The 27998-nt window shown below is 38.1% G+C and overlaps 1 protein-coding gene across 2 annotated transcripts; it reads right to left on the bottom strand.

The window, feature by feature from the left end:
• Nucleotides 1–27998, bottom strand: porb (P450 (cytochrome) oxidoreductase b). 2 transcript variants are annotated; one of them, XM_077722445.1, is made up of 16 exons: nucleotides 27865–27998; nucleotides 19746–19925; nucleotides 12034–12082; nucleotides 10358–10486; nucleotides 9772–9924; nucleotides 6589–6713; nucleotides 6358–6447; nucleotides 6064–6162; nucleotides 5584–5700; nucleotides 5377–5495; nucleotides 4870–5051; nucleotides 4537–4686; nucleotides 3395–3662; nucleotides 3021–3166; nucleotides 2252–2337; nucleotides 1–1327 (listed from the first exon to the last, which is right to left on the bottom strand). In XM_077722445.1, exons 2-16 carry the CDS (start codon nucleotides 19913–19915, stop codon nucleotides 1183–1185), a joined length of 2028 nt encoding a protein of 675 aa, XP_077578571.1. In that variant the 5' UTR covers nucleotides 19916–19925; nucleotides 27865–27998; the 3' UTR covers nucleotides 1–1182. The 2 variants fall into 2 exon arrangements, with proteins under 2 accessions (XP_077578571.1, XP_077578573.1); XM_077722447.1 differs by lacking the exons at nucleotides 19746–19925; nucleotides 27865–27998 and adding an exon at nucleotides 14688–15090.

The raw sequence follows: 27998 nt of genomic DNA, 5'->3' as shown, positions 1-27998 counted from the left end.
TTAAACTGACACATTATTCAATTTTTATTCATTTACATATAAAAAGGCAGGCCTTGTGATCCAAACAATTTCATCGGGAAAAAGGAATGGACAAAAGTGACAGCAATGAGTAAAGTCTCATGTTAGTGTACATAGAAGATTCAAAAAGAAAAAAAAAACAGTTATGGGACATTTACAAATCCATTATGTAAGGCAGTGTTGAAAAGGCACAGGTTTTTAGTCTAGCTGGCAAGTAGAATTGCAACATTTACTCTTCAAATCCATGTTTCACATCAATAGTATGGGAAAACAAAGACTATGAGCAGAAACATTCGCTCCACATTGCACACAAGGAACTGGACAATATATACATCATTTCCAGTAAATTGTACAGCCAGCTGTTATTAACACTGGATGAACTGTACTGTTTTTCAGTCAAATGCATAAAAAAAGCCAGATATTGCTGAAGATCAGATTTTAAATGCTCAAACATGACACCTATACATATTCATACCTTTTCAAAAATACATGCTTGCATGAAATAAAATAGACATGGCAATCGCCTTTGCAACAATTACCTGCATCTGAATTAATCACTAATTATACTAAACAGTAAAAATTCATCAAATATCATCCTGAACATTATATTACACCTTCAAACTACAAAATATTTCCCTCAAATTTTTATATTTCATAGTATATTCATATTCAATGGAAACTTCTGTGTAGTGGTATACCAGGATTCATAATCTAGTGTTGACATTAAAACTGTGGGGGGTGTAACATTGCAAATGGACTCATTTAATGCATCATCATCATCAATATTTGGGATGAAGTAATTGATTTGCATCTTATTTTTATTTAAAGTTTAAAAGCCTCAAATCATCCAGATGAATATACATGACTCAACCAGTCAAATTTAACAGCACAGGGGACTTGCACAGTGCTTTAGAAGACTGAAAGACAAGTGCTGGTGAACCAGTAAGAAAATATAGATGAGTAAGATCATAAAGCTGTGCAATGGGTTTACTAGATAACCTGCAGAGGTAGGCCTTCCACCATTAGCTTCATAAACCAGGATGAAAAAGTAAAGACTGTTAAATATTATTCTATTCAGTCCCAATAAAATAAAATCTCTTAAAAAAATATGCCACAAATTAAACACGTATTTAATTCGTAAGATTAGAGCCCGGTTTGAGAGTTTTAACTCCACACATCTTGTGAATAACGTCCCTTGGTCATCAGTTTTTTTATGTAGTCTGTAGCTTGGGTGCGTGTCATGCCTTCAACTTCTTCTGCTATCTCATAAAAGGCAGTCTGCACATCCTTTGCCATGTTCCTTGCATCCCTTTAAAGTAAAATAAAAAATAATAATAAAAATGATGCTCCTGAAAATGCGGCACGGTGATACCTTGAGATACAAGCTTAATGCGTTCCGGGATTGAGCTCGTATGTCGATTTACTTTTATAGTAGTACCTCAAGTTACAAAATTCATTGGTTACAGAACTCTTTTCGTAACTTGAAAATGTCATAAGTAGACGACTTATGTCAATTCATTAATTTGTTCCATGATTCTCACACAACTAAACCCTTTAAAATTGGTCATTGTGTCCCAATTTTGTTTGAAAGATGTGAGGAAACAAAAATGAGGGAAGAAACTATAAGGAAATGATTTATTAATGTCTTAAAATGAATGTAAGGGCCAAAAATCCCTGGGAAAATGTGCCCTGGGCTGCTGAAATAATTCCCTCTGCGGCTATTATATTGGGACACTTAATAGTCGTGTTTTTCCACCAGATGGCGGCAAGAGCCCGTTCTACCAGGGCCAAAAGCATCCAGTTTTTAGTGCTACATACATTTTAGACTTTTATGGGTCCCTGTGTGTGTGTGCGTGAAAATATGTGCTGCGTAGTATTTGTACGGTTTTTAATCGCTTAATAGAGGGAACTGCATTCATTAATAAGGGGAGCATTTAGCCGAGGTGGACAGATATGTAAGAGAGAATCTTGAAACATGGTTAGTGGTTGTTGTGAGACAGCCAATTGAATTGAACGCTTTTATTGTCATTACATGAGACAGAATGAGAGCGATAAAATGAGACCAGTACAGGGTAGCGACTACATATAAGACTCTTGACACCACTAAATGTAAATAGTGCAAAGTTTTCAATTTTCCTGTTTGTTTATGGTTACTTATTACGGCACAAAGCAAAAATAACACACACAAATCTTTAAATTATTCAGCCCATAAATGAGCAATGAATGAGCTTACCCGCAAATGTAGATATGGGCATTTTCTGAATGAATGAGCTTCCAGATGTTTTCCTTATTTTCCTTCAAGAGATGTTGAACATATACCTTATGTGTAAAAAAAATAGGGCAGGGGGGGGGGGGGGGGTTATGGGTGGGGGAACAGAAATTATGTCAGCAAACTATTTGTATTGCACCCTTGTCAAACAAAGCAGTGAAATGATTCACAAAGATAAAAAAATGGAAAATTAGAAAAAATATTAAAATCTAGTTGCAAATAAAAAAAACAGGAAATTACAATCTATAGCAGCTCTAAGACACCTAAAAAAAAGCCTGAGTACAAACCACATTCCACAGAAGTTGCGACAAATTGCAAATAATAACTGAATGCAATAAGTGGTCATTTGTCTTTCAACTCGCTGTCTGTTAAAAGCTGCAAATTGATCTTTTCCACTCTTATTGCCACCTGTCCCAACTTCGACATTTTTTTGGACAGTGAAATTTGAAATAACATATTAAAATGTTACATTTTTGTTGACATCTGCCATCTAGGTTTTATTTAGAATAAAACTTTTAATTTCGGCACTCCCAAATCATTGCATTAAGGTTTCAATCACAATCTGTGTGGCATCTCAACTTTTTAAAAATCCAGTTTGTAAATAAGAAAGTCTTAAAAAAGGAAGGTTTGAACAATGTATAGTATGCGGTACACACTCAGAAAATTAAATTATATATTTTGCAATGATGTCAGAAAACCTTATAACATGAACAAGCAAGTGATGAAATTGTACCTTTTGCTCCTGGTCTCGGGAGAATGCAACATTAAGCCTAGTTAGAACCTCATTCTTCTCAGCTGACTCCAGCTCCTCTTGGTAGAGATAATCTTCATTCTTATTTCTACAGCCATAGAACAACTCCGTCTCACCGACTTCCTTTCCTAAACACAGACAGCAAAGACCAAACATCAACATTGTGTCCACTATTTCTTCAAAGATCCCATTTCTTGACTGACACTTGCAGATTTTACACAGATTCCCTTACAAACGTCCCTTGACAAACTGTTCCACTTGCACCAAACTACACATTTCATCATTCTAACCTCGGATAAACCTCATTTAAAAAAAAAAACGTTAGACAAATAAGGCCACATGTTAACTATAAATACCTTGCTGTTTGAGCCAGCCCCTCTCCTGGATGAAACCCATGAAGGGAGCAATTCCAGTCCCAGGACCAATCATGATAACCGGGACGCTGGCTTTGAAGGGTAGACGGAACTGAGATTTGCGGATATACATGGGAACTGTAGATTTGTGGCCATTGTCTGTGACCAGCTTGTTCTTCAGCCAGTTAGTAGCGACACCCTTGTTGATACGGTTTGTCTTGGTCTTGTACTCCACCACCACGGCACAAATGTGGATACTGTTTGGGTGAACCTATGGAACAAACCATATTTAACTCGAGTTCTGCACCTAGGAGGACCTAATCAAAACTTATCTTGTACTTGCACTAAAACTCCACTAACCATTTTAGTCATCTTTCTACCTACTTATTTATACCACCTGTAAGGGTTAGTAGTCTTACATTATTATGTATTTACTTGGAATGAAGAAAATCCTTTGCTTCCTACAACTAAAATGCCTGCTAGCAACAAAGTAAATGCTTTGCTCCTTAATTACACTAAACAAATGTAAAGCCGAATCCACTTGGACTGCTGGAATGTGGAGAAGATCCTTCGGCTGCACATGACCTTCCTTTGTTTTGACTATTTGACGTCTCACTTCTGTTTCCCACCCCTCCCTTGAGAGTTGAGACATCCATTGTAACTTGTGTCCTTGAATTTAATAAACAAGAAAAAGAAGCGTGTGACGTCAGAACGAACCAGGGACTAGACCTCAATGGTTCGATTTCTCCTTGCAAGATTTAAATCCAGAAGATTGCCTTTTTCTCTTTATTTGTGCTTGCATTGGGAATACCTATAGGTGAACCCATCATCACCACTTATTCATGTAGACTACTTATCTTGTTGACTGCTTACTATGTTAACTACTTATTTCTAATTATTGTTATTTATTTATTAGTTGTTGTTTGTGCACTTCCCTACTTATGTTGACTACTTATGTGACAACTTATTCATTTATTTATATATATATTTATTTGTTTGTTGTTGTTATTTGTGCACTTTGTGGTGAAGCTTTAAATCTCATTATATTTACTATATGATAACAATAAAAACATTCAATTCAATTCACTAAAGTTTGCATATACAAAGTGCTCCACTCATTTTGTTGATAATAAAGAGACACTTACTTTAGAGGAAGAGGCTATGGAGTAATAGCGAGCCTGGAGACGAGGCAACAGTTCACACAGGTGGTCAATGGGGGGCCTTAAAGAGGGCATGTCCTCTAAAATGGCTAAAATATTTCTAGAAGGCTCCAACACCCAACTCTGGTAGAGTGCCTGAATGAAGGAAAAACAAAAAGACCATAAAACAGAAAATAGAGGAACGAAAATGTGATTTTAACAGCTTTAGGTTACAAGGCAGAAAAATAAAATAATACAATATGGAAAAATGCACTTGTTACCATTTTAGTGTATAGCATTAATTCCCACCTAATTTGTTTTTCCAGTAGCCATACTGACCTTGCCCTGAGGGGAGGAGGAGGCCATCTTGCGCATATTTTCCTGTTCTTTGGGATCTGATGCATACTGCGCCAGCTCATAAAGGACATTGGTACGAGGAGGGTGTGTAATGTCGAGGTAGTGAGTCAAAGCCGTGCGGTATGTTGTAGGGCAAGGGAAGGGATGCTTTTTATTGGATTCCTCTGGAAAAAACAAGAAATGATACCTATCATTACTCAAACCACAGACAATATATGTAGTGTAATTAAATATTTGATTAAATTATCTAATTTTATGTGTTGATGCAACTACTTTCCATCATCTTACATGTGCAGTTGTCAAAAAAAACACTGGATTTTTTTATTGTTATAACAGTAGTAAATATACCTAGTATAAATTACTACCTAAGTAACACAATTGCTGTACTTATGAGGAAGCTGATTGTAGAAGACAAGATATCAGAAAAAGACTTTATGACTGATTGGAGGCAGGAGTTAGTCAAAGCAATGAATGCTTTCAATGCCATACCATCAAGGTTGTTTAGCGAGATAACTACATCAAGGTCCACACCAAGGACTTGGCCCAATTTATTCACCAATGCCACTTCGTTTGTAGGGAAAACAGCCACATGGTCTCCTGACTCGTACCTGCAATCACGGAATATTACAAGATTGTTTGTCCAAGAGAAAAAGTAGTGAATGAGATTTATATACCAGAGACACTCAAAATTCTTACCTGATCTTAGAGCCTGAAATGTCCAATTCCAGGTGCATTAGATGCCTCTCACCACCTTTATTGAGTTTACGGTTGACAGTGACTGGTGCCAAAAATGGATTTTTAGAATCATATGGTCTGTAAAGAAGAGTTCACTACTTTAGCTTAAAACTGTGAATCTGCCATATTGTTTTTTAAATATATTTTATTATTTGTTTTTAATGGATGCTGATGAATTTAAGTGTTTTAAGAGAAATAAGCGAAACGTGAAACAAGGCAAAGACACACAGTAAATACATAATATGATAAGAAGCAAAGTTAATGTTGGCCATGAACCGCATGCGGCTTGAGAGCCACGTGTTCGCCCTCGCCAACCTTGTACATGGGGAAATTAATTTAATACATTTAAAAAGAAAACAGCCTAAATTTGTTGAGTGTGTTCACTAGGGAGCAGCAAGCTTTTACTGATTTACAGAGACCAATGTCTGCTACAGTACTTACGGCTTCTGGATCTCAAAACTCTTCAGACGGCCAATCTCTCCTGCGAACACTTTATTCATGTTGATGTCCGTGTGCTCCTTGAGCTCATACTGCCGTATGCTAAGAGACAATTTGAAGTAAAACTTTAAATTACATCAAACTACAGATGAAAAGAAAATCCAGCATGGAATAATAATGCAAGAGGAAAATTGCCTCCTGGTAACAGTATGTCTAACATAGAGGATATTTGACCAGTGACAGTTTTGTCAAAAGAACACAAATAATTAAAATATCATTAAAAGGATTGAAATTTACCTTGAGTCATCGCCCAAGGCTTCCACTCCAAAGTGCTCACAAACAGCAGGCCAAAACTGCTCTCGCCACGAGACAAAGTCCTCTTCCAAGCTAACAAAATAAAACAAAAATATAAAGTCAGAGAAAAAAAATTCAGTTTCTGTTCTGAAATATTTACATAACAATAATTCAACCATCAAAATCACTCTGATGTAAGACTAGAATTTAAACACTCACTATGTGTTCACTTACTTGCCATCATCATCTCCTAAACCGAGGTCAAAAATGCGCTTGGCCCCAAGTTCCTCCAACCTTTTGTCAACATATTTCCCCATGGCGTTGTAATGTTCATATGTTTTGTTGCCTAAAGCAAATACCTGCAGGCAAATAATCCAGATCAGACATGGGCAACATATGGTTTTAATGGAGCAAGCTGCTCATATCCTGTAATACAGGTCATTTGAAGTGCACACTGTGTGCTATTGAAATTGATGTCTTCATGACTTTACATAAGTCTCTTATTTGTCACCAGTTTATTGATGGCAAAAAAAATAGTTGAATCATGGAAAAAAGGTTATATTAAATAAATTAAGGGGGGAGGGAGAATAAAGCAATCCGATATTAAACTGCACAAAAACATTAACAGGGATTTCTCTGGTTACAATGCCCTTGACCTATGACATTTTGACTTTATGACACTCATGGCTCGTCTGCTCAGCATCAGTGTTTCTGCTTAGCAATTGCATAATGCTTGTCTGTGTTTGTGTGCCAGGAGTAAAGCTGGGATTTTGTTCACTGTGTCCAGGCTAACGTTTGCGCAAAAATCCCTTTCCTGTCGCCAAATTCAGTTTTGTTTGTCTGGAAGTTATGTTTAAGTTGCAAATGTCTTTGGTAGGTGTTGTGTTTTCAGGTTTGTCCCTGTGTCTGACTGGAATGAGAGAGGTAGTGGTGGTGGAAATAGTGAATGGTATTCATATTCTGTGCTTACGTTTGCAGATAAACTATCAAAAAGTCCAACGAAGCTGTCCTGGTTGACACTACTTTGATATGGTACCTTATTTTTCAGACTATAAGTCGCACCAGCCAAATAATGCACAATGAAGAGGAAATAGTGTATTTAAGTCGCGCTGGAGAATAAGTGGCAGTTTTGGGAGGGCAATTTTGAATTGATCAGGAACCAAGAACAAACTTTAAAGTAAAAATGGTTAATTGGAGAACAACAGGATATATAGGCAGATACTAATGCAACATTTACAGTTTTTTTTTTAAAAACTAACGCCTAGAAAACAGTCATGTGGACATAGGGAGAGAAATAAAATATATACAGATAGACACACACATACAAACATATATACAACTGTATTGGCCCGAATATAAGACGACCACCTCTTTTTCAAGACTCAAATTTTTGAAAAGCTTCAGAAAATAACTACAGTACATCTGAAACAAATTATAACAATATATTTGAGAGTCTTGAAACAAATCTGAGTAAGGAGAAACATTGCATTAAAATAATGAAAACTGATTTAACTTGAGTAGCTGAGATCTGGCATGTCACAACATTACTACTCACAAACATCCTCTGCCTCGCTGTGCTCAGTGTCAGTGTCCTCACTCCCGTCTACTGGCTACTCCCATAGCACGTCATCTTCACTGCCAGGGCATTTGATAAGCATCGTTTATTAAACCCTTGGATAATGCTCTTTGGGGAAACTGGATCCCATACGTCGAAGATCAACTCATAGGGCAAACATATCAGAAGCAACTAAATCTTTCCAGACTGTGTTATTGCGTGATCACCACACAGGAGCCACTTTGTGTATTTCTTTCGCAGATTGTCATTGAATGGTTTGCTGACCACAACATCAAGCACCTGCAGCTAACTTGTCATTCCCCCTGGAATGATCACTAAGTCAGGATGCATCGCCTTCAAATCCAAAATGAGTATGTCCCTCTTTTTTTCGGAGCCTCCATGCCCTTTGCTTAGAGCCAGTCATGCTATCAAGCTCGGTTCCCATCCAGCTTTTGCCTGGGCACGTGCAATAATGCCACCTGGCATCACCTCCTTTGGTGCCCTCTTACGTTTTAAAATCACATACAGAGGGAATTTGGTTCCGTCTGCGGGGCTGGCTAACATGATGGGCACGTGCCTCTTCTCATTTCCAGTGAATTTTATAATAACAGATTTCTCACATTTCTTGTGCACAGTGACTGACAGGTTTTGGCATGTCAAAAAACACAGGTGTCTGATCAGCATTGCCAATCTGCTCCAGTGACTAAGAGTGCTTTGCCTTAAGTTGGTCATATAGGGCTGAAAAGACAACAGCTTCTCGCCAAAGTCAGAGGGCTGGTGCTGAGCTTGACTTATTCTGTGTTGTAGCGTTAATCTGATACACCGCATCATTCTTTCACACCAGCTGAGGCTCGCTTTGAAGTCGGTCCTCGGTATGTTTAGCTCTTTGGCTATTTCCATTGCTTTGAGCTGAATGACAGCTCCGCTGGTGAGCATCCCGTTCTTTTGTTTCTCATCCATTAACGCGCACACCCTCCTGTCGAGCTCTTGGAAGCGGCCGCTCTGAAGACCACGGAAAGCTATTCTCTGACTGAAAGCATTTTTGGGGGATCTTTTTGAGGTCTCCATTCTCCATACATTATACTCCGTGACACCATATTTCACAGCCGCTTTGCAATTGTTTGAAAACTGCCTCATTTATCACCATCATCTTGAAGTTTGCATCATAACTTCTCCTCAGCTGCCGATTAATCTGGCCGATCTTCGACCCAATTTTCTCCAGATTGTCGCTGTTTCACAATTTTCCGTGATCTCTTTCAGACACTTAAAAAATTAAATTAAATTTTAAACTTTTGAGCGATTTAGACGATTTATGTTCTGTAGCTGACGTGGAAAATTGACTTGTAACTTTTTTTTAATGGAATTACATTAATTTGGAACTCCCTGTCTATAGTAAATAAATATTTCTTCCTCTGGGCACTCTGGCACTGATTTAAAATCATTTGTATGTTTAATATTCAGGAGGGGCTTTATGGTAAGAAACATTTATATGGCTCGAATGCATCATTTGCATTGACGTACAACTCGAAAGCCAAAAACAAAGGACATTGCATCCATGGCCAATAAAATCTCATGTAAATCCTTTGCAAAAACATGTCAAAAAACTCCAAGATGAACAGCAGCTTGTGTCTAAGAAAATCATCTCAGTGGCAGCGTGACTATAAATCTAGCATATCCCTCCCGATGAGATAAAAATAACAGTTAGTAGGAAATTGTTTGAATTCTTCACAAACTACAGCAAGTCTTCAGAGAGAAAAAACATAACATTAAGCAGCTTCAGAATCGAGCAAACTTTAGAGGCCACAAATAAAAGCTGAAAAAGCAAATGTTCAGAGCAATGTTAATTCTATTATGAACCTCACCGTGAAATTGAGTCCAGAAAGGTCCTCATCATCATTTTCTTGCAGCCAATCATAGAAATCCTGGGCATTATCTGTTGGGTCTCCTTCTCCATAGGTGGCCATGCAAAATATAGCTAGCGCGTTTTTGATCTCAGACAAACGAGAGAGTTCACCCTGGAGAAAGCATGACAGAGACAGACAGCTGTGAATAACAAGTGGTATAATTGCGATGTGAATAAATGTGTGATGTATTACATAGTTCTGGAAAATTCAGACATCACCCTAGTGTTAACGTATTTAGTAGTACAGTAATCCCTCGAACAGCGCGATTAATTTATAAACCAGTCATGGCCGCGATAAACGGAAAATCCATTATAACTACTGGCGCCAAAATTTCCCGAATACGGGATGAATAAAGTTATCCAATCCAAGTCCAGTCCGGCATCTGCGATGTAGAGTAGCCGCGAGAGTTGAAGCCGCGAAGTGAAGAAGGATCACAGTTTTGCTTTCAACATTCTTGCTCAGATCAAAGCATTTATGATTAAATGCAGTATTTCAAAACGAAAGAAAGAAAGGAAGAAATTCAAATTCTATGGTTTTGAGTTACCATGTCATATTCTTCTGGGTCAGCAGCCATTCCTTTCATGCCATAGCGCTGGGCGTCTTTGGAGAGTCTGTTGGCAAACTCCTCTGCTGTGCCAGTCTGGGAGCCGTAGAACACAATAATGTTCTTTCCCTATGGAGGAGTTAAGTTGACATGAACCAAAAAAAATATGAGAAAAATAGTGTGAATAGAAAACTACACAATGTTGCTAAGGGATTCACGACACGAACCAGCAAATTCTCACTGTGCCAACATTTTTTCCCGCCATCGTCATTGCATTTGAATTATTTGGTGCGAAACCACAAGATTCAAACCAAAACTATTTTTAAGCATTGTGCATGTTCTTTTATCTTACTTCAAATAATGAGCTAGTCTATAACAAGTACTCATGAGATGTTGAAGTTTACCTCACGTGTTTTAAGATTTATCACAAGTTGACAGTTTTGTTAAGAATGAATCCATGACGGATGTAAAGATTTAAACACTTAAACCTAACTTAAGGTTTAACAACTTCCCAAATAGAACCTATGAAAAAGAAGAGAAAAATCTTGGTGGTAGTTTAAACTGTGTCTAAATGTTGCTTAAAATGTACTTTGAATCTGTGAAATAGAGGCTGAGCCCAATGATTGTTTTTTAAATTTTTGTAAGATAGGGGCTCTAATTTTGACATGATGATGCAAGACAGGAGTTACTTTTATGATGTTAAAATCTGTTTATATGGACATGGGCCTTGTGTGGATGTAACTTATAATGAGAATGGGTGGTTGCCAACATCATATTCTATGACAGTAATTAAAACATTGAAAGTGAATATAGCAATCTTATATAATAATCGATCTTGATCAATCGAATTAAAAAAAAACTAATATGTCCCAATAGCATTTTTTTTCATAATAATTTTAGTGTATCAGTGAATCAAATAATATACATCAATGTGAATACTGTTAACTTTGGAAAAATGCAACTGCTTGTATCTTGATACAAAAGAGTATAACTACTATAAACAATGTGCCTTTTGTTTAGAACAGTGCAGCAATTAAATAGTCAACAAAAGACAAATAGCACAAAAACTCCACCGAGTGCAGGGGTGGGCAAACTATACCACAAAGGGCCGCAGTGGCCACGGGTTTTGATTCCAACCTATAAAAGAAAACTTTTCCACCAATCTGGGATCTTACAAGTGCAATCAGTGGATTGCAGTCAGGTGTTTCTTGTTTGAGCACAAACCTAGTTGGTTAAACGGTCTGTGTTGGATCAGTTGGAACAAAAACCTTCACCCATAGCGGCCCATGAGGACCGGTTGGCCCACCACTGACCTTGCCTTTTCTATTTTAGGCCAGTGGTTCCCAACTTTTTTTTTACCATAAACTGGTTTAATGCAAATTATAATTTATTTTTTTTCTATTTTTTTTTTAACATTCTGGTTTGTCTAATCTTGAGTGCCATTGTATAATCATTTGTAAATGATCATAATCACTGTCAAATTTTTTTTTTTTTTGGTCCGCATTCTTGAAGCAAAGCATTTGGATACCAAATAGATATCACAAATATATTTTCTTGTTATTGAATAAATCAAGTGCAGAACCTTTTTATCTAATACATTGCTAAATTGTTACCAACTATTTAATCAATATCAACACAACTACATGGCAACATTGGAGGGGAAAAACACGACTTACCGTTTTCTTCATTTTCTCAATGAAACTTGTTTCTCTTGTTGTGGGGGTTCTGGGGAAGATGACATGTTTAATTCATGATGAATTAGATGGAAATAAAAAGCCACGAGTTTAGTCACAAAAAAGGCAATATTACAAGAAAACTGAAATATATTCTATAAGTTAGAATTGTGCACACAGAAGTGGACCGTTCAAAGGCAGAGGCTTGCCTATATTGGCAGTATTCATGTTGAAGCAATTTCCTACACAACTCACATTACCAATTGTTCCATACACAACACTTATGAACCATTTATCCCAATATAAATGAGACTTAAACGCCCGTGGCCACAGTAATGAAACTCAACAGATAGGAGTACTTAACACAAAAATACCTGCCTTACATCATGTTCAGTTACTGACTGCCTACATTGCAAACAGCGAAATGAGATTAAATTTTGTTTTGGGCTCTTTTGCTTTAGTTTAGTTTAAAGAATAGAATTGTGACTCAGTCAAGTTCAATCTATCGATTTCTGTATAGTACCACTTGGGTGATTGTGGGACCTTAAATATGTATGATTTTGTATTAATTCAACCAACAGCCCTAAAGTTGAACCCAGTCATTGCAGGCTTTGTAATATCAGTAAAACATTATCTGTTCTATCGTGTTGTCAAGAAGTTAGTGATTTACATTCCTATGTACTTCATCAACCAGTTGCTGTACACATGCTAGCAGCTCATGACATTATGCCAGTGAACCAGTTCACGCACGTGTCCCACGATTGTAAAAGCTTATAAACAGCCCCGGCACCTTAAGATGCATAGGTGAAGAAATTGACTGGCCACCAATTCAGGGTGTCCTCATAGGTTGCCCATAGATAGGCTCTCTCGCAAACCTTGTTAGGATATGTAGTTTGGAAAATGAATGAATGAACATATAAAGTAAGGCTAAACTTACAAAAAATCCAAGTCCCGAAAAAATTTCCCGAACCAACAAATTTCTTAAGTAGAAGTAGCACAGTGGTACCTCTTCTTACAAACCCTTCTACATACAATACATTTAGGTTACGAAAAGCTTCGGTGGGACCAATTTTGTCCCAAGATACAAAAAATAATCATAATTCAAGTTTGAAACATCAAACAAAGCCAAACACCCCCGAAACGTAAATACACTTCCTATATCCAGTATTCTTATATTTTCGTGGTAGGGTTGCTTATGTGCCAAAATCTCACTGGCCTCCGCTTCCCATTGGCTATAAGGAGGATGCATTTTCATGATGCTGTACCCGAGGTTTGCATACACAAGACCCAGTGAATAGAAAGGGTAGCAGGCACCAGGGGGGAAATGGTGCAAGTCCGACCAAAGAAACGAAGCACTCAAGGTGGAAGAAATGTGGAAGCGGCAGAGTTTGAGCGTGAGGGTCTGACCAAAAACTGTTTTCCAGGCCCTTTTTCATCTTTTTCCAGAACTATGACGGAACAGCTTTGGCTGTTGGTGAGTTCCTGATTCGTGTGCGGAGTTGCTTCTTCAGTGTGCATATCAGGAGTTGTTAAGTTGTGCGCTTACGTGAGTGTGTTCACAAGTTTACCTGTAACTCCACCCAATGGGAAATGTCTTTGCATTTCTTATTAATTTTGATGAATTCAGAATTATTCTCTTATTGTAGATGTTTCATACAGAATTGGTGGTATACTTTTATTTTTCAAGGGTAGTATTAACGACCGTGGAACAATTTATACTAATTCAATTTAAAATGTCTTATATCGTAATAAGTGAGAATATTAGCTATGTATGTAATGTAGTTGTCATAAACTGTTCGCTGTGAGCTTACTTATCTGCAAAACACAGACTTGGCCAGCTGACATTAAACGTAATTCAGGCATGAGAATCTGATGCCAAACATGCCATAAAACAGGCTCCTGTGGTTAACACTTATACTCTAGAGCACAGATATCTCCAGATGGAAATCTAGCAGTAGACATTTGCCCTCAAGTGCAAGAAATCCTGTCAGATCTAATAGAGAGCCTTAAAATATAATCAAATGGGCTTAGAAATGTCTCTGTGAAATACAACAAATTTGACGACATTAAAAAAAAAAATACAGTTGTCTCAGGACAGAAGAAACTAAAAAGCTAGGGGTTTGCACTCCAGCCATTTTAAATAGTATGCTTCTAAGATCTTCTCTCACCCTTTACATTCTTGCCTTTCTGTCACAAAATGGAATGGCAATGGTCCTGAAATGAATTTATGAAAATAAACACTACAATGATTTGTGCCGAGTTAGAGACGTCTTAAGGCAACACATGAAATTACAAGATAAATGAGTACAATTTTCACTGACTAATAAAGAGCTTTTAAAAATGATGCAGAGCCAGTTTTTTTCTGGAAAAGCTGAGATATGTGGAATGACTGTCAGGCTAGTTAAAGTAACTTTTTACTTTTTCGTGACTCAATGATGTAAATTGAAGACTGGTGTTTCAAAGAAAACAACAAAAACAAACCATCTCATACAACTTTATAGAACATTGTGACACAGCAGCAACCCTCGGCAGAGAATTTGTAGTGGTTGTCTTCCCAATCATATTCCAAATCCAATTCTGCTATAAGTCCGGGACTATCCCTTTGATTCCACTTTATAGGCATCTTTCTCTGGGATGAACTCAAGCTAATTACTGACCTCTCAGCAGCATCTCTCCTGTCTTCTGGTAGGGAGAAAACACAGCCCATGGCATGTAGCCCTAAAGCTCAGCAGGTCCACTACCACCGCTGGCTAGGCAAAGCCACGCCGTGAACTGCCACGCTCCTTTCAATTGCAGGATGTCAACACTCCACAGTCATGGGCAGAAAAAACAACCACGGTCCAGGGAGATACTAACAAGTTTCGCAAAGAGCAGTTGCTTTCACCGTCGAAGCTCCAACGTTATCTGGATTCAGCCTCTTCCTGTGCTTCTTCCTGAATTCCGCCTATTCCTCATAGTCTCTGAGACACATGCACACTACAGCCCTGTACGTGTTTGGACACAATGGTGGGAAACTGACTTTCCCCATAAAATGTAGCAGAGCTACAGACCCACACTTTTGACTCACACCAGCACACACTGAACCACTCTGGGGCTGGGAAGCCTTCCCCCTCAAGCCCGCCCCCTTTTCCTCTTCGGCCTGAAAGGTGTTAAGCATGAAAAAGTCTACAAGATCCATTCTAAAGATTTGGCTAGTCAACTAACCAAAGCCACTCTTCAGTGGGACATGAAAAGAGGAAAAAGAACTGAATGGCCGTTTTTTGTTTTGTTTTTTTTGGCCCCTGCCCCCACATCACTGGAGGAGAGAGGGGAAACGCCATTGCTATGGCAACCTCATTTATCATAAAAGGATTCCATTTGTGACAAGGCCAATAGCAAAGAAGCTCATCAAACGCATATACACAAAGGAAAAAGCATGAGGGGAAAGATTGGGGGGAAAAGTAAGTCAGGAGAAAGAAAGGGTTGCTTGTCTTTTGCCTCAAAATCCACCTTTTGAAGAGGTCTCACAAAAGAAGCTTGTCTCGCAACTTTCCCATGATTTCAGGGCCAAAAACAAAAGCACAGGAAATATATAGTGACCACGCCTCCTTCAAAATAGTTAAGTAATCGCCACGCTCTTAAATGAGAGAGCAGACCATCCTTGCACTCGTGTCAGTTTATGCTCCCTTCCTGTACCTCCACCAATCCACAGATGCACTAAAGCAACGAAATTCTTTCTTTGATTGTTCTACTAGTGACCAGCACTGGCACATAAAGTTGAGAGCTTAGAAACTCAAGAGTTTTCTCAGTGGGAAAACCTCAACTACTCAAGAAAGCATAGTTTCGGGTGGTTAAATCATTTGTGTTGTGGTTGGGGAGGGTCTACAAATGTAGTCAGTTACATTTGAGTTCAGTGGAAACAAACCAAGACTCCATCCTCTACTGCAGTGAGAGAGAAGAAAAAAAAAACAGGGAAAGCTTTGACACAAAGGGTAGGAAAAGCAATTTGCTCCATGTAAAATATTTTAATTGTACAAAAAAAATGTAAATGTAAAAAAGTTAAAGACTAAGTCCTTTCGAAATATAGTTGACTCTTCCCTACTATTAAGAGTGATAGATATTCAAACTATTTGATTTCAGATTTTTCAGTGTTCATTCAAATTTTTCATTAAGGATTGATAACAGAGGGATAATTTCACTTAGAAAACACACAAGGTTAATACAATTCCATTTACATTTTTTCCTTGGGTGAAAGGGAAATAATGACCACTAAATGTACTGAGACTACATAAATTTTGACAAGCTCAATGATCCCCTAACAGGATTAACTCCACAGTTATGCTACCATAGAAGGGTACCAAAGGTAGCTAAAGATATGATGGCCACAAGATAAAACTTAATAGGATGTTGGGTTGTAGCCAATCAGATACATGTTTCATTCTACGCTGCACATAAAATAAAGGCACAATACGTGTACAGAAGACAGAATTAGCCACACACGAACACAACTGCACCAGTAATAATGTTGAGCTATGTTTGATTATAATGTGAACGAACACCCAGGCGCACACAGTAATCCCCTTTGCACATTTGTCACTCCAAGACACTACACTAATGTGATTAATGTTGAACCAATTTCACCTTCCTTTTGAAGTCATTGGTATCGTCTCAGTACAGTACATACTGTGGGATCTTTTCAGGGGGCTAACAAATCTCTTCGTGGCATCAATAGCCTTCATTACAACCAACAAAATTAAAAGAGACATTGCCAGTTGCAGTGCATAGATTTCTGGAAACTGGTGTTTTTAAATGTATTTTCTCTGTACAAGTACTGTGATCCTTCACCACCTCTTCACTGGCTTCAACATTCGCATCTTCAAAACGTGTTTTTATATTAAGTATAAAAAATAAAAAGAAAATGTTCATAAAAATGTCAAAATTCACGTAGAAACTCCCAAGCGGAAGACGGTTGCCACTAAGAAAATTGTGGAATGTCACACAACTCAGCAGCGAGAAAGTAAAATGGAGGGCAGCAGGTGGTGGCGGTCATTTTTATCTGGAGCCTCAGTGAGTGTGGATTTTTTGGGGAAAATGCGAGCCCCAGGCGCCCTTACGGTGGACACCATGGCACTTATTTGAAAATAGAGCAAAATTGGTCGACGGCAGGCAGCCTAGGTGAAGGTGGATTTTTTCCAGAAATGTGACCCCCGGGCGACCTTACTGCGGATGCCGTCAACCCAAACTGAAAATAGAGCCTGCTCAGCGGGAGCCTCGGGGTTGCGGGGCTGATGGTGGAATTTCCAAGAAATGATTCAAAGTGAAAGCTCCAGGCGATATTATGGCGAATGCCGCCGCCACCCTGGTCTGAAAATAGAGCCCGTTGGGTGGCCAAGATGGCTGGACACCGCGGAGAAGCAAAGTCGATGTTGAGATTCCATTTAAATCAGGCGCTACTGCCGTTGCTCTTGTCGGAAAACAGAGCTCTCTGGACTGGACAGAGCGGAGAAGCAAAGTGAAAGTTGAATTTCCCCCATAACAATGACAGCAATAAAAATGAAGAATGTAGTCTTACTACTTTAAGAAATCGCAGGAAATCTTCAAAATGGAATTCAGTTTGCAACAACAGGTCCTGAAGATTGATAACAACATGGTCATTGCCATCAAATTTGGCAATCGACTCGACAGTGTCATGTTCTTGTACAATAGCATATTTGTACAAGAAAAGAAACGATGATCGCCATCTTCTTTGTGCGTCAAGAAACCTCTTGCAGAAAGAAGCATCCCCTGTCGCCCCAAGGTGTCCTCTGAAGATTTCATCGATGATCCAATGCCTCTAGAATCTAATGAAGAGGACATGGACTAAAGCTCCCAAAAAAATATATATTTCCCCATTATTATTTAAATCAAGCGGAGAGGAACTATTTTCATGGTGAGTACAGCACAAAGGATATACAATGTTTTATTTATGCATAGATATATTTGGATAATACATGTAATATTTGATGTAAGATGTAATATTTAATAAATACACTTCTTAATAATTGTTCTTGTATTTCTGTATAGGGGCAAAAGCATGTAGTGTGGTAGTAATAATAGGGGTAATCATACTTTGCATTTTTTGTATTATTGCGGGAATGTGTGGTCTACATTATCCGGGGCATTGGAGGGATTACTGTAATAGCTATTGTTAATTTGCTAATAACATCTGAAGTGGTGATTCTGTCCAATGTAGACATCCTAAAACCTTCATCCATAAGGCTGAATTATCATACTAATGCTGTAACAGCTGATATAACTAGCCAAATATAATAATTTTGAGCGTATGAAATCGAGTAACTGTGTATTGTTTCAAGGAATAACAGACATGAGATCTTAATAGCTAATCTTTAGGTGTGGAATCTAAAACCCTAAAACATTGAATCTCCACTTAAAAATAAAATAAAAAATGCTACCCACACTTTAAGTACAAATATCCCCTCAAGGAGGTACTTGACTAAATTTAATAGATGGAATTTGAATGAGCCACAATGGCCTTTTTTGTAAAATAAACCCCCAAAAAAGCACAAAACAGTTTTAATCCCATTTCGCTGTTTGCCAGGAAGCCAGTGAAAATTACCAGAAGTGATGTAGGCGAAGACACACTTTTTGCATGTGGTGCCCTCATCAGTTTAGGTTCATTGCTGTGGCGGCCGGCATTTTAGTTTCTTTTTTCCCCCAAGAAATTGAAGTGTCTCTTTAGGAAAATTGGTTAAGAAACAGTAGCATTGGGGAATTATTATGTATATTTAATTTAACAAGCCGACTAAGAGTGAGACCTGACACCGTCCGTATGTGTTTACTTTTTTACGATCTGCTGAAGAAAAAAAAAAAAAAGACTTGGACAGATCGAAACCCATTTTCTTTAAACCGCTCTCAAATCTATAATAACAGACGTTTCTTTTGAAATTGTTGCCTGGTGTTAACGATATTGTGACAAGGTAATTTTAGCTGACAGGGAAGAGAATCAATGCAACTATGTTCCAACTAGATATGCATAACTGCCATCAAAAATGAAGATAGTTAACCAATTTAAAGAGTAAAATGGTCAACCTGATATGCATGGGTTATAAATTGCCCAAGGCCGCCGGCCCTGTGGAAAGAATGGTTAGCGTCTCGGACTTTCAGTTCTGGGGTCCTGGGTTCAAATCCAGGTCATGAATAAAGTTATCCAATCCAATGACCACCTGTGTGGAGTTTGCATGTTCTCCCCAGGCCTGCATGGGTTTCCGCCGGGTACTTCGATTTCCTCTCACATTCCAAAAACACACATGGTAGGCTGAGTGGACACTCTAAATTGCCCCTAAGTATGGGTATGAGTGTGTATGGTTGTCCACCGATTCAGGGTGTCCCCCCCGCCTCTGACCCGGAGTCAGCTGGGATATGCTCCAGCACCCCCCATGACTCCGATGAGGATAAAGTAGTTCCGAAAATGAGATGAGATAAATTCCCCATTCAAATCAGTGTTTTACAGACAAAACAGATTAAAACTTTGCCTAATGGTTAGAAAAACAAAAAGTACAGTGGGTCACATAATTTCATTATTCTTTTAAGAGATTGCACACATTTAAGGTGATCATGAGAGTTATGAAAACATTAACAAAGTGTAGTGGAACTCGGTTTGACCCCAACCAGGTGATAAGAGTTTACGCTATTCCTGTCAAAATGTTTGGATTTATTTAAAGCGGAAAGTGACTCACATTGTTTCAAGCTTCTTAAATTCAGGGATGGGTTCAGGCTTCTTGCGGGACATGAACCAGTAGACGACAAGGCCAACAATCAAGGAGAAGAGGAAGAGATCAAGGTTACTGAAAAAAGGCTCATCTTCGTTAGCCATGGGCTCTGTGTTGGTGGTGCTTTCAGGGTCCATGCCTGTTATCCTGTATACCGAGAAAAAATATTGTTCTTGTCAATAGGGAGTCAGTTAACAAAATCATTATTACAATATGTTGTGTCACATTTTAGATGAAAGACAACAAATATTATACTGTAAATCTTTTAAAGAGTTGAAAGTTATTTGTGTTATTTTAACTTTTAGCTTTGACAATACCTGAATTTAAACCAAATACATTTGGTTGTGAGATAGGATCTCCAGTCTCATTCAAAACATTGTAGAACTGAATGAAGCATAGTGGAGAGAACCAGTTAAACTGCACTGGGAAATATGATGACTAACAGATGTGGCCAATGCATTTAATTTTCTCTATACAATGGCTTCTTTTGTGTTGGCCTTATTGAACAATTGGCTGGAAAGCAAAAGGAATCTCTCGTCCAACTTGAAAACTAGAGTCTCTTTTTTTAAACACTCGATGCAAAAGGACTTTCTGCTCTGAGCTCATGTTTCAACTCCGAGCGAACATATGCAAATGAGTTTTTCTGAGGATTCTGGAAGGTGCTTAACATAAACAGCACAGGACAGCATCACAAAGGGAAAAAAATCAAAGGGTAACTTCATAAATTACCTGTTTTCAACCTTTTATTTATTCATACATCAACTACTTATTCTTTTCAGGGTGACATGTGAGCTACAGCCAATGCCAGCAAAGCAGAGCATGTAGAGTAGACAAACAACCATTCACGTCTACGGTGGTCTCGGAAAGTATAGGTTAATTTATTTTGTAGCCACATTGTCACTCAAAAACATCCCAATCTACTGTTTAAATGATTGGACATGCCATCAACATTGAAGACATTATCCTCCCTTTTGATGTGCGTGCACTGTGGTATTACTTCATTAAAATGAATCGCCTTTCATGGCATAGAAATTGTTTGCCTTTGAGTATTGCTATATTCCCTATCAAACACGTTGCCTTATCAATTGTGCTGACATATATTTTCGCCAATGCGTTAACATGACAACACAATTTGTTTCCTGTCATTTTTAGCATTAAAGCTCCAATGCCCAAACCCACAACTTTTTGGAAAATTCTTATGGGTTTAACATTCAAACTCCAAGCAAGAAGGAAGCAGCTAAGATGTGAACAACCAACATTTGAGATTAAAGTCGCCTTTCCCCTGATATAAGGCCAGGTACTATAGACAAATTGGGAAACATTATCGAAACACAAATAACACACCTGAAAGCCAAAGTCCAGGGGACCTCAGAAGCATACAGATAACACATCCTTATTTTAGTTACCGTATGTTTACGACTATAGACAGTCCTACCTCTACTTCCGAATGTCTCTGGGTACGAAACTTTCAGGTTACGAAACCCTTTGAGATGCAAATGAGTGCCTTAAGATATGAAAAAGGGTCCAAGTTATAAAAACGTCAATACATTTCCTATATTCATTATTTTATTTTGATATTTTCACAGATGCAATTCTTCTCGCTTGACAGTATCTCTACACTCTACTGGGCTCTCATTGGCTGCCTCACAACAACGCTCCATTTCTTTGACCCCCGTTGTCTGCTTAAACTTATGCTTGGAAGAAGCTGTGGCCTTCGAGAGACTCGCAGTCTACAACAACTCTTCATGTTTCAAGATTCTCTTCTGTTTTTTTCACTGCCGTATGTCGTTGTGGGATTGAAGTTTTGCTTGGAGGAAGCTGTGGCCGCGGAGTGCCTTTGATGAACTCATAGTTGAGCCTCAACCTAAATCCGAGCCTGGGGAGGGGGGGTTGTGCTCGCGGGGGTTGGCAATGGGTCTTATGGTCAGTAAGGAAGACATTAACAAGTTGGTCGAGGGGCACCAAAACGAACTTTCAACGGAGGAGTTAATGCAACTCTCGCCAATACACGAGGAATTCAACGAGAAGGCGGCTGAGGAGGAGCCAGCATTCCATACCACCACCATTCCAACAGCACAAATCAGCGAAAAATGCGAGAGAAATTTTTACAAACTTTACGACTTAATGGAAAAAAACATCCTGAAAAAATTTTCGCGAGTCGTGCAGTTAGGGTTGTTAGTCTTACATTATTATATATTTGCTTGCAATCAAGAAAGTGTTTTGCTCACTATATCTAAAATGCCTGCTTGCAACAAAGTAAATGTTTTGCTCCTTAATTGGACTAAGCAAAAGGGAAGCCGAATCCACTTGGACTGCTGGAATGTGGAGAAGATCCTTCGGCTGCACATGACGTTCATTTGTTTTGACTATTTGATGTCTCACTTCTGTTTCCCATCCCTCCCTTGAGAGTTGAGACGTACATTGTAACTAGGGTCCTTGAAGTTAATAATCAAGAAAAAAAGCATGTGACGCTAGAACGAAGCGGGGAATATACATCACTGGTTCGATTTCTCCTTGCAGGAAAAAAATCCAGAAGATTGTCTTTTCTCTTTATTTGTGCGTGCATTTGGGAATGCCAATTGGTGAACCTATCAAGTGCGAACGCCCATTTTGACGAAGTTTTTCTTGTGCATTTTAGAAACACTATTAGAAGTCATCAAATGAATCAGGTGGTGCTTATGGACAAGGGGAATATCAGAGTGGCCACGCAAGGACTCTGCGTTTTACCGTATTTTCACGACTATAATGTGCACTGCATTATAAGGCGCACCCTCAATGAATGACATTTTTCCCATATGTAAGGCACACTGGATTATAAGGCACCCTGTCTATTTTGGAGAAAATCTAAGACTTAAGTCCGCCTTATAGTCGTGAAAATACAGTACGTTTTTTTTTTTTTTTTTTTTTTAGGATTTTTAGTTTTTATTCTGCGTGGAGGCCACTATTGGTTGAAGTACTATTGTTTATTCAATATATATTTTTGCATTTATCAGTGTCAGTACAGATTTTGTTGTTTTCCAGCCTTATTCTATTTCAAACTTGACTGTAGAAGCTAAATACTTTATTTTCCATATATAAGGCGCACCACATTATAAGGCGCATCGCATTATAAGGCGCATCGCATTATAAGGCACAACCTCAATGAATGGCACATTTTATTTTTTTCCATATATAAGGCGCACTGGATTATAAGGCGCCCTGTCGAATTTTGGAGAAAATTTAAGACTTTTGAGTGTGCCTTATAGTCGTGAAAATACGGGATATACAATGAAGACCAACGGTGCTTGAAAAAGAACAGAATTTTTTAACATTGCCAAATAATTGTTTTATTTTTTTGTGTAAATGTAGTTTTACCTTATTTAATAGCACAAAATATATTTAAAAGGCCAGTAATTAAACTGTCCACTGAAGTCATTTTCCCCCCAAAAAATATTCTGCACTTTTTCAGAGAAGGCATGTGTATTTACAAGCTTTATGTATTTTGATACCGCTGTTTTCTTTACCAGATGTTGCGTGACATAACAGAGCAAGTCTACTTTAACGTGCAGTACAAGGTCTCCCCCAAGTGCCCTTTTCTCTTATCAACTTGTTCAAACAAAGATTTTATCAAATTGTGGTGAAAGTTTTCAATTCATCAAGCCTATTTTGTATATGCAGGATGGGAATCACTTAATATCAGTTAAGATTAGTGATCGACGAATATGGGGTTTCAAGGACAGATACCGATTATTAGTAGTTACAGGCGTCCAATAACCAATATTAAATTGTGGTAAAAGTGAAAAAATGAATGTAAAAAAAAAAATGTAATGCATTCATTGCACTCCGTTAAATCAACCAAATTATGCATGTTCAATATAGAATTCAACGTTATTTGTTTAGCGGCAAGACAACAGAGGTTTAGGGAGTTACATTTTCGTTAATGCTGGTGTGTGTGTCATCATATCGGCCGGTCGGATTTTTAAAAAGGGGAGATACCAATATAGGTACGTCAAATGTCCAAATATGGGCCACAATTATCGGTCGTTTACTCGTTTAAGTCCTACTTTTTAGTTATAAATGAGGCGACCTCAGTAAAGAAAAATAAGTCCAATGTACAAACAGACCCATTTTTACACTGACCCCAATTTTCAAAATTCGGGTTCAATTCAAAAATTTCAAAACAAACCCAACTATTAAGAATTTTTATTGTTGTCTCCACAGCAATATTATTCCTTCACGACAATTGTATATTTGTCCCAAGACCAAGTGATTTTTTTTGGTGCTGCCCAATTTCCAGTGTAGTCATTTGTAAAGCTCAGTTGTATAAACGTTAGTCTATGCAAACATGCCTTGGTGTTCAGTTGATTGGGTAAACAAATGACTAAAGGCTTCTTGGATTTCTTCTTCTTCTTCTTCCAGTAAGTGAGGGTTGATTTAGGTAATCATTATTTTTGGTAAATGCCACAAAGACCTTGTAAGCGAATATCTTCGTTTCGACACCACAGTTTTGCTTGCTCTGTTAAGAGCAGTGTTATTTTAGCTTGCAAAAGGATCACCTTGCCTGACTGCAAATCATACTGTAGGTCTGTGCGCAACATGCAAGGAGTTCATTAAAACAAATAAATAGGTCAAGCCAGAACATGTTTTATACTGTCTGTATGCCTGTTCCCAATCATTTGTATTTCATAAGCAGCAGGTTGTTAATTATAACCATATACCGACACACAGTCGAAACCAATTAGTTCAAGGTTTTAATGTTGGTGATTCAGATTTGCTCAAAAATATTGGGTGAAAGCAGTCGGATTAAATTGGTCCCAAGAACTGTTCGTTGACAGTATTTTTTTCTTTGAACACCGAGCAAAGACTTAATGAATGAAAGTGTAACAATGTCTCTCGTACCAACCAAATACACTGTATGGGAATCACCAGTGGGGAAAGAACACTGCTACCCTTGATCTTATCTCATTTTCTGAACCGCTTTATCCTCACTAGGGTCACGTGGGTTGCTGGAGCTTATCCCAGCTGACTTCGGGCCCGAGGCAGGGGACACCCTGAATTGGTGGCCAGCCAATCGCAGGGCAGAAGGAGACAAACAACCATTTGCGCTCACAGTCATACCTAGGAGCAATTTAGAGTGTCCAATCACCCTACCATGCATGTCTTTGGAATGAGGGCGAAAACCGGAGTACCCGGAGAAAACCCACGCAGGGCCAGGGAGAAACATGCAAACTCCACACAGAACAGCCTGAACCTCGATTTGAACCCAGATTAGAACCTTGATAAGGAAGGTTAGTACTATTGCAGTATGCAATACAGGTTTGTCCATTTTTTTTTTACAGTCTAACGGATTAATATTTTATTAGTTACCTGAATGGCTAAAACATTTTAATATACTTTAAAATGTAGCTCTACTCCATAATTTAGACAACTATTTGTTGAGTTATTTTGTTCATTATTTTTATTTAAGTCGAGGCCCTCGGTACAAATTGCTATAGTGTAATTTCGCATGCAAAAATGGACCTACTTCCTTATATACAAGTTGGGTATGGCTGCAAAGTAGCAGAGGGTGAAAATTGCGCTGGTGCTAGTGTCTCTCTGTGTGTGGGTTTATTACCAATAAAGCCCCTCAGTGAATTGAAACAGAGCAGTCGCAACAACATCAAAGCCCTCAACTTAACGAGAAGCTGGTCATTTATGTTAGAGACGGAGAAAGCAAGCAGGAAAGAGGAAAAATGCAGCTGCATAAATGCCGAAATAACTTTAAATTAATTTCTTCATATCAGATGGTCGAATTAAAAAAGGACCATGCTAATATATGAAAATTGTCCAAATATCGTCTTCATTAATCAGCCCACCCGTTTATTGTTCGATCACTAGTTGAGATATGGGATGTATGAATCTCATTAAAGAGATTATAATAGGACAACTGTTAGCTTTGGATATGAAGGATATAAAGAGTAGCGTACACTTGTTTCAATACCAGATTTATGGTTCATAATCTGTTTTTAGAAGGGAAAAAAAACAATAAGCATAAGGAGTGAATTAAATTAGAAAGGGAAGAAAAGTTATCACAACGAAAGGTTCACTAGTTATTGATTGATCAATACAGCCTTGACTCTGAACAGGGTATTTACAAACATTAATCGTAAAAGTGCCATTTAACTAAATGCAATGTTAGTTAAAACTGCTAATGGCTGACATTCAAATTTGTTACATAAAACAAATTTCCACAGAATTTAGTATTTGTTCTGAGTAAGAATGACAAAGAACTTCTACATAAAAACATACAATTGCTTTTCTTGCATATAGTATGTCACTACTAAATTTAACACGTAATAAACGCATTTTGACTGAGGGGTCAGTCTTAATCAGATGTGTCGAGAAAGTAAATCACGAGTGCTGATTCTGTTTTATGATCAAATTTAAATGACCATTATAGATGGAATATTTTCTGCTTTTGCCCTTTTTAAAATCTATAATTGCAACGTTTTAATCCCAAATTAGTATTTTTTTCTCGGATTTGTTTTAGTACTCCAAGCATTTCTGTAAAGTCTATAACAAACTGACTATTTAGGGCTTTTGATCCTGTTCTTTTACTCCAATTTAAAAAAATCTAAATATCTAAAATGCTTCTTTCGCTTTTTATTTTTCACCATCAATAAACAGATTGTAAAAAATGCAATATTTACTTTATTCCTTTTTAAATAAAAAACTAAAGATTAAAACATAATTTTGATGTAATACTAGCTCTCTTTTCCAATAAAAACCAGTAAATGTATGTAAAAAAAATCCACTACAAGAAAATATTTGGTATGTAGAGGCTCAAAGAGCTGATTTGTACAAATTTTATTGTCCAAAAATTATCGATCTACACGAAGCTGCCAATTCATTAATCGATTAATTTTGGGAGCCCAGTTGGAAGACAAAGGAATTGAAACTACGACATGAAACCTGACATAAAATGAGTTTTACACCCCTGGTCTAAATAGATGGCACGTCTAGCACTGTCATAGGCACTCAAACATGAGCATTTACAGTTTAAATGTAAAGGCCATCTATCATAGTCAATATAAGGCAATGAGTTCATCGCGATTCGCAATCAGGATATGACTTATAACCTATATATGTCACATGATTACCCCAACCTTAAATTAAAATCAGTTGTTATAAGTGCTACACAATTATGAATATAACCATCTTTCACAATGTTCCATTCACTAACATGTGATACTTTGGTTTATTGCTAATTAAAGTCCAATGAATGATGCTTTTAGAGTCAATTAGCCTCACCGGAACGAGGGATTAGGCATACGTGGAATTTATTTACACAAATGACCTTTTTATAAAAGAGCAACCAGCATTTGATCAAGTAATTCTCAACTACTTTGCTTTACTATTATAGAATGATATGAATAATACAAGGGTGTAAGCGAGTGGGTAGCGTGTCGGTCTCACAGCACTGGGGTCTTGGGTTCAAATCCTGGTCACGTCCACCTGGGAGGAGTGTACATGTTTTCCCCAGGCCTGTGTGGGTTTACTCTGGGTACTCCGGTTCCCTCTCACATTCCGAAAACATGCATGGTTGGCTGATTGGACACTCTAATTTGTCCGTGAGCGTACATGGTTGTCCGTCTGTCTACTTGTGCCCTGCGATCGGCTGGCCACCGGTTCAGGGTATCCCGGAGTCAGCTGCGGTAGGCTCCAGCACCCCCCGCGACCCGAGTGATGATAAAGTGGTTCAGAAAATGAGATGAAATAAATAATACACCAGCGACAAATAGTCGGCACATCTCGATTTAGTCTGGATGGATATCTGACCCCCCAAAAAATCGGATAAACGAGACACAGAGTAGAAGCCCCATCTTTGAGACAAATTATTATTAGCCAACACATGGCATTAAGTTAATGTAATTGCGCACAAAAAGGTAGCGAATCCCCTGATTTCAGCCTCACATTGCGTAACTTCAGCTACTTTAGGTCTGAAATTGAATATTCGGTTTGTTTTTTAAGGTTTACGACAGCGTCCTCCTTATAAGCATCGCCAATAACCTGCCATTCACTGTAGATTAAGATGATCGGAAAAATATAAGAGTATTGTAAGCCTTACCTCTTCGCCTTTCAAACTCACGTTCGGAGTGCACACAATGCGGAAGGAAACTTTACGCCATGAAGGACGATACCATTTCAATCTAACCAGCGGGGGTGACCACATTAGGTCGTCAATGTAAAATCCATAAAATA

Source organism: Stigmatopora nigra, chromosome 8 (genome assembly GCF_051989575.1).
Source record: "Stigmatopora nigra isolate UIUO_SnigA chromosome 8, RoL_Snig_1.1, whole genome shotgun sequence".
NCBI classification, from domain to species: domain Eukaryota; kingdom Metazoa; phylum Chordata; class Actinopteri; order Syngnathiformes; family Syngnathidae; genus Stigmatopora; species Stigmatopora nigra.
Note: the sequence above shows the minus strand (reverse complement) of the source record. Positions and strands in the feature narration are given on the sequence as shown.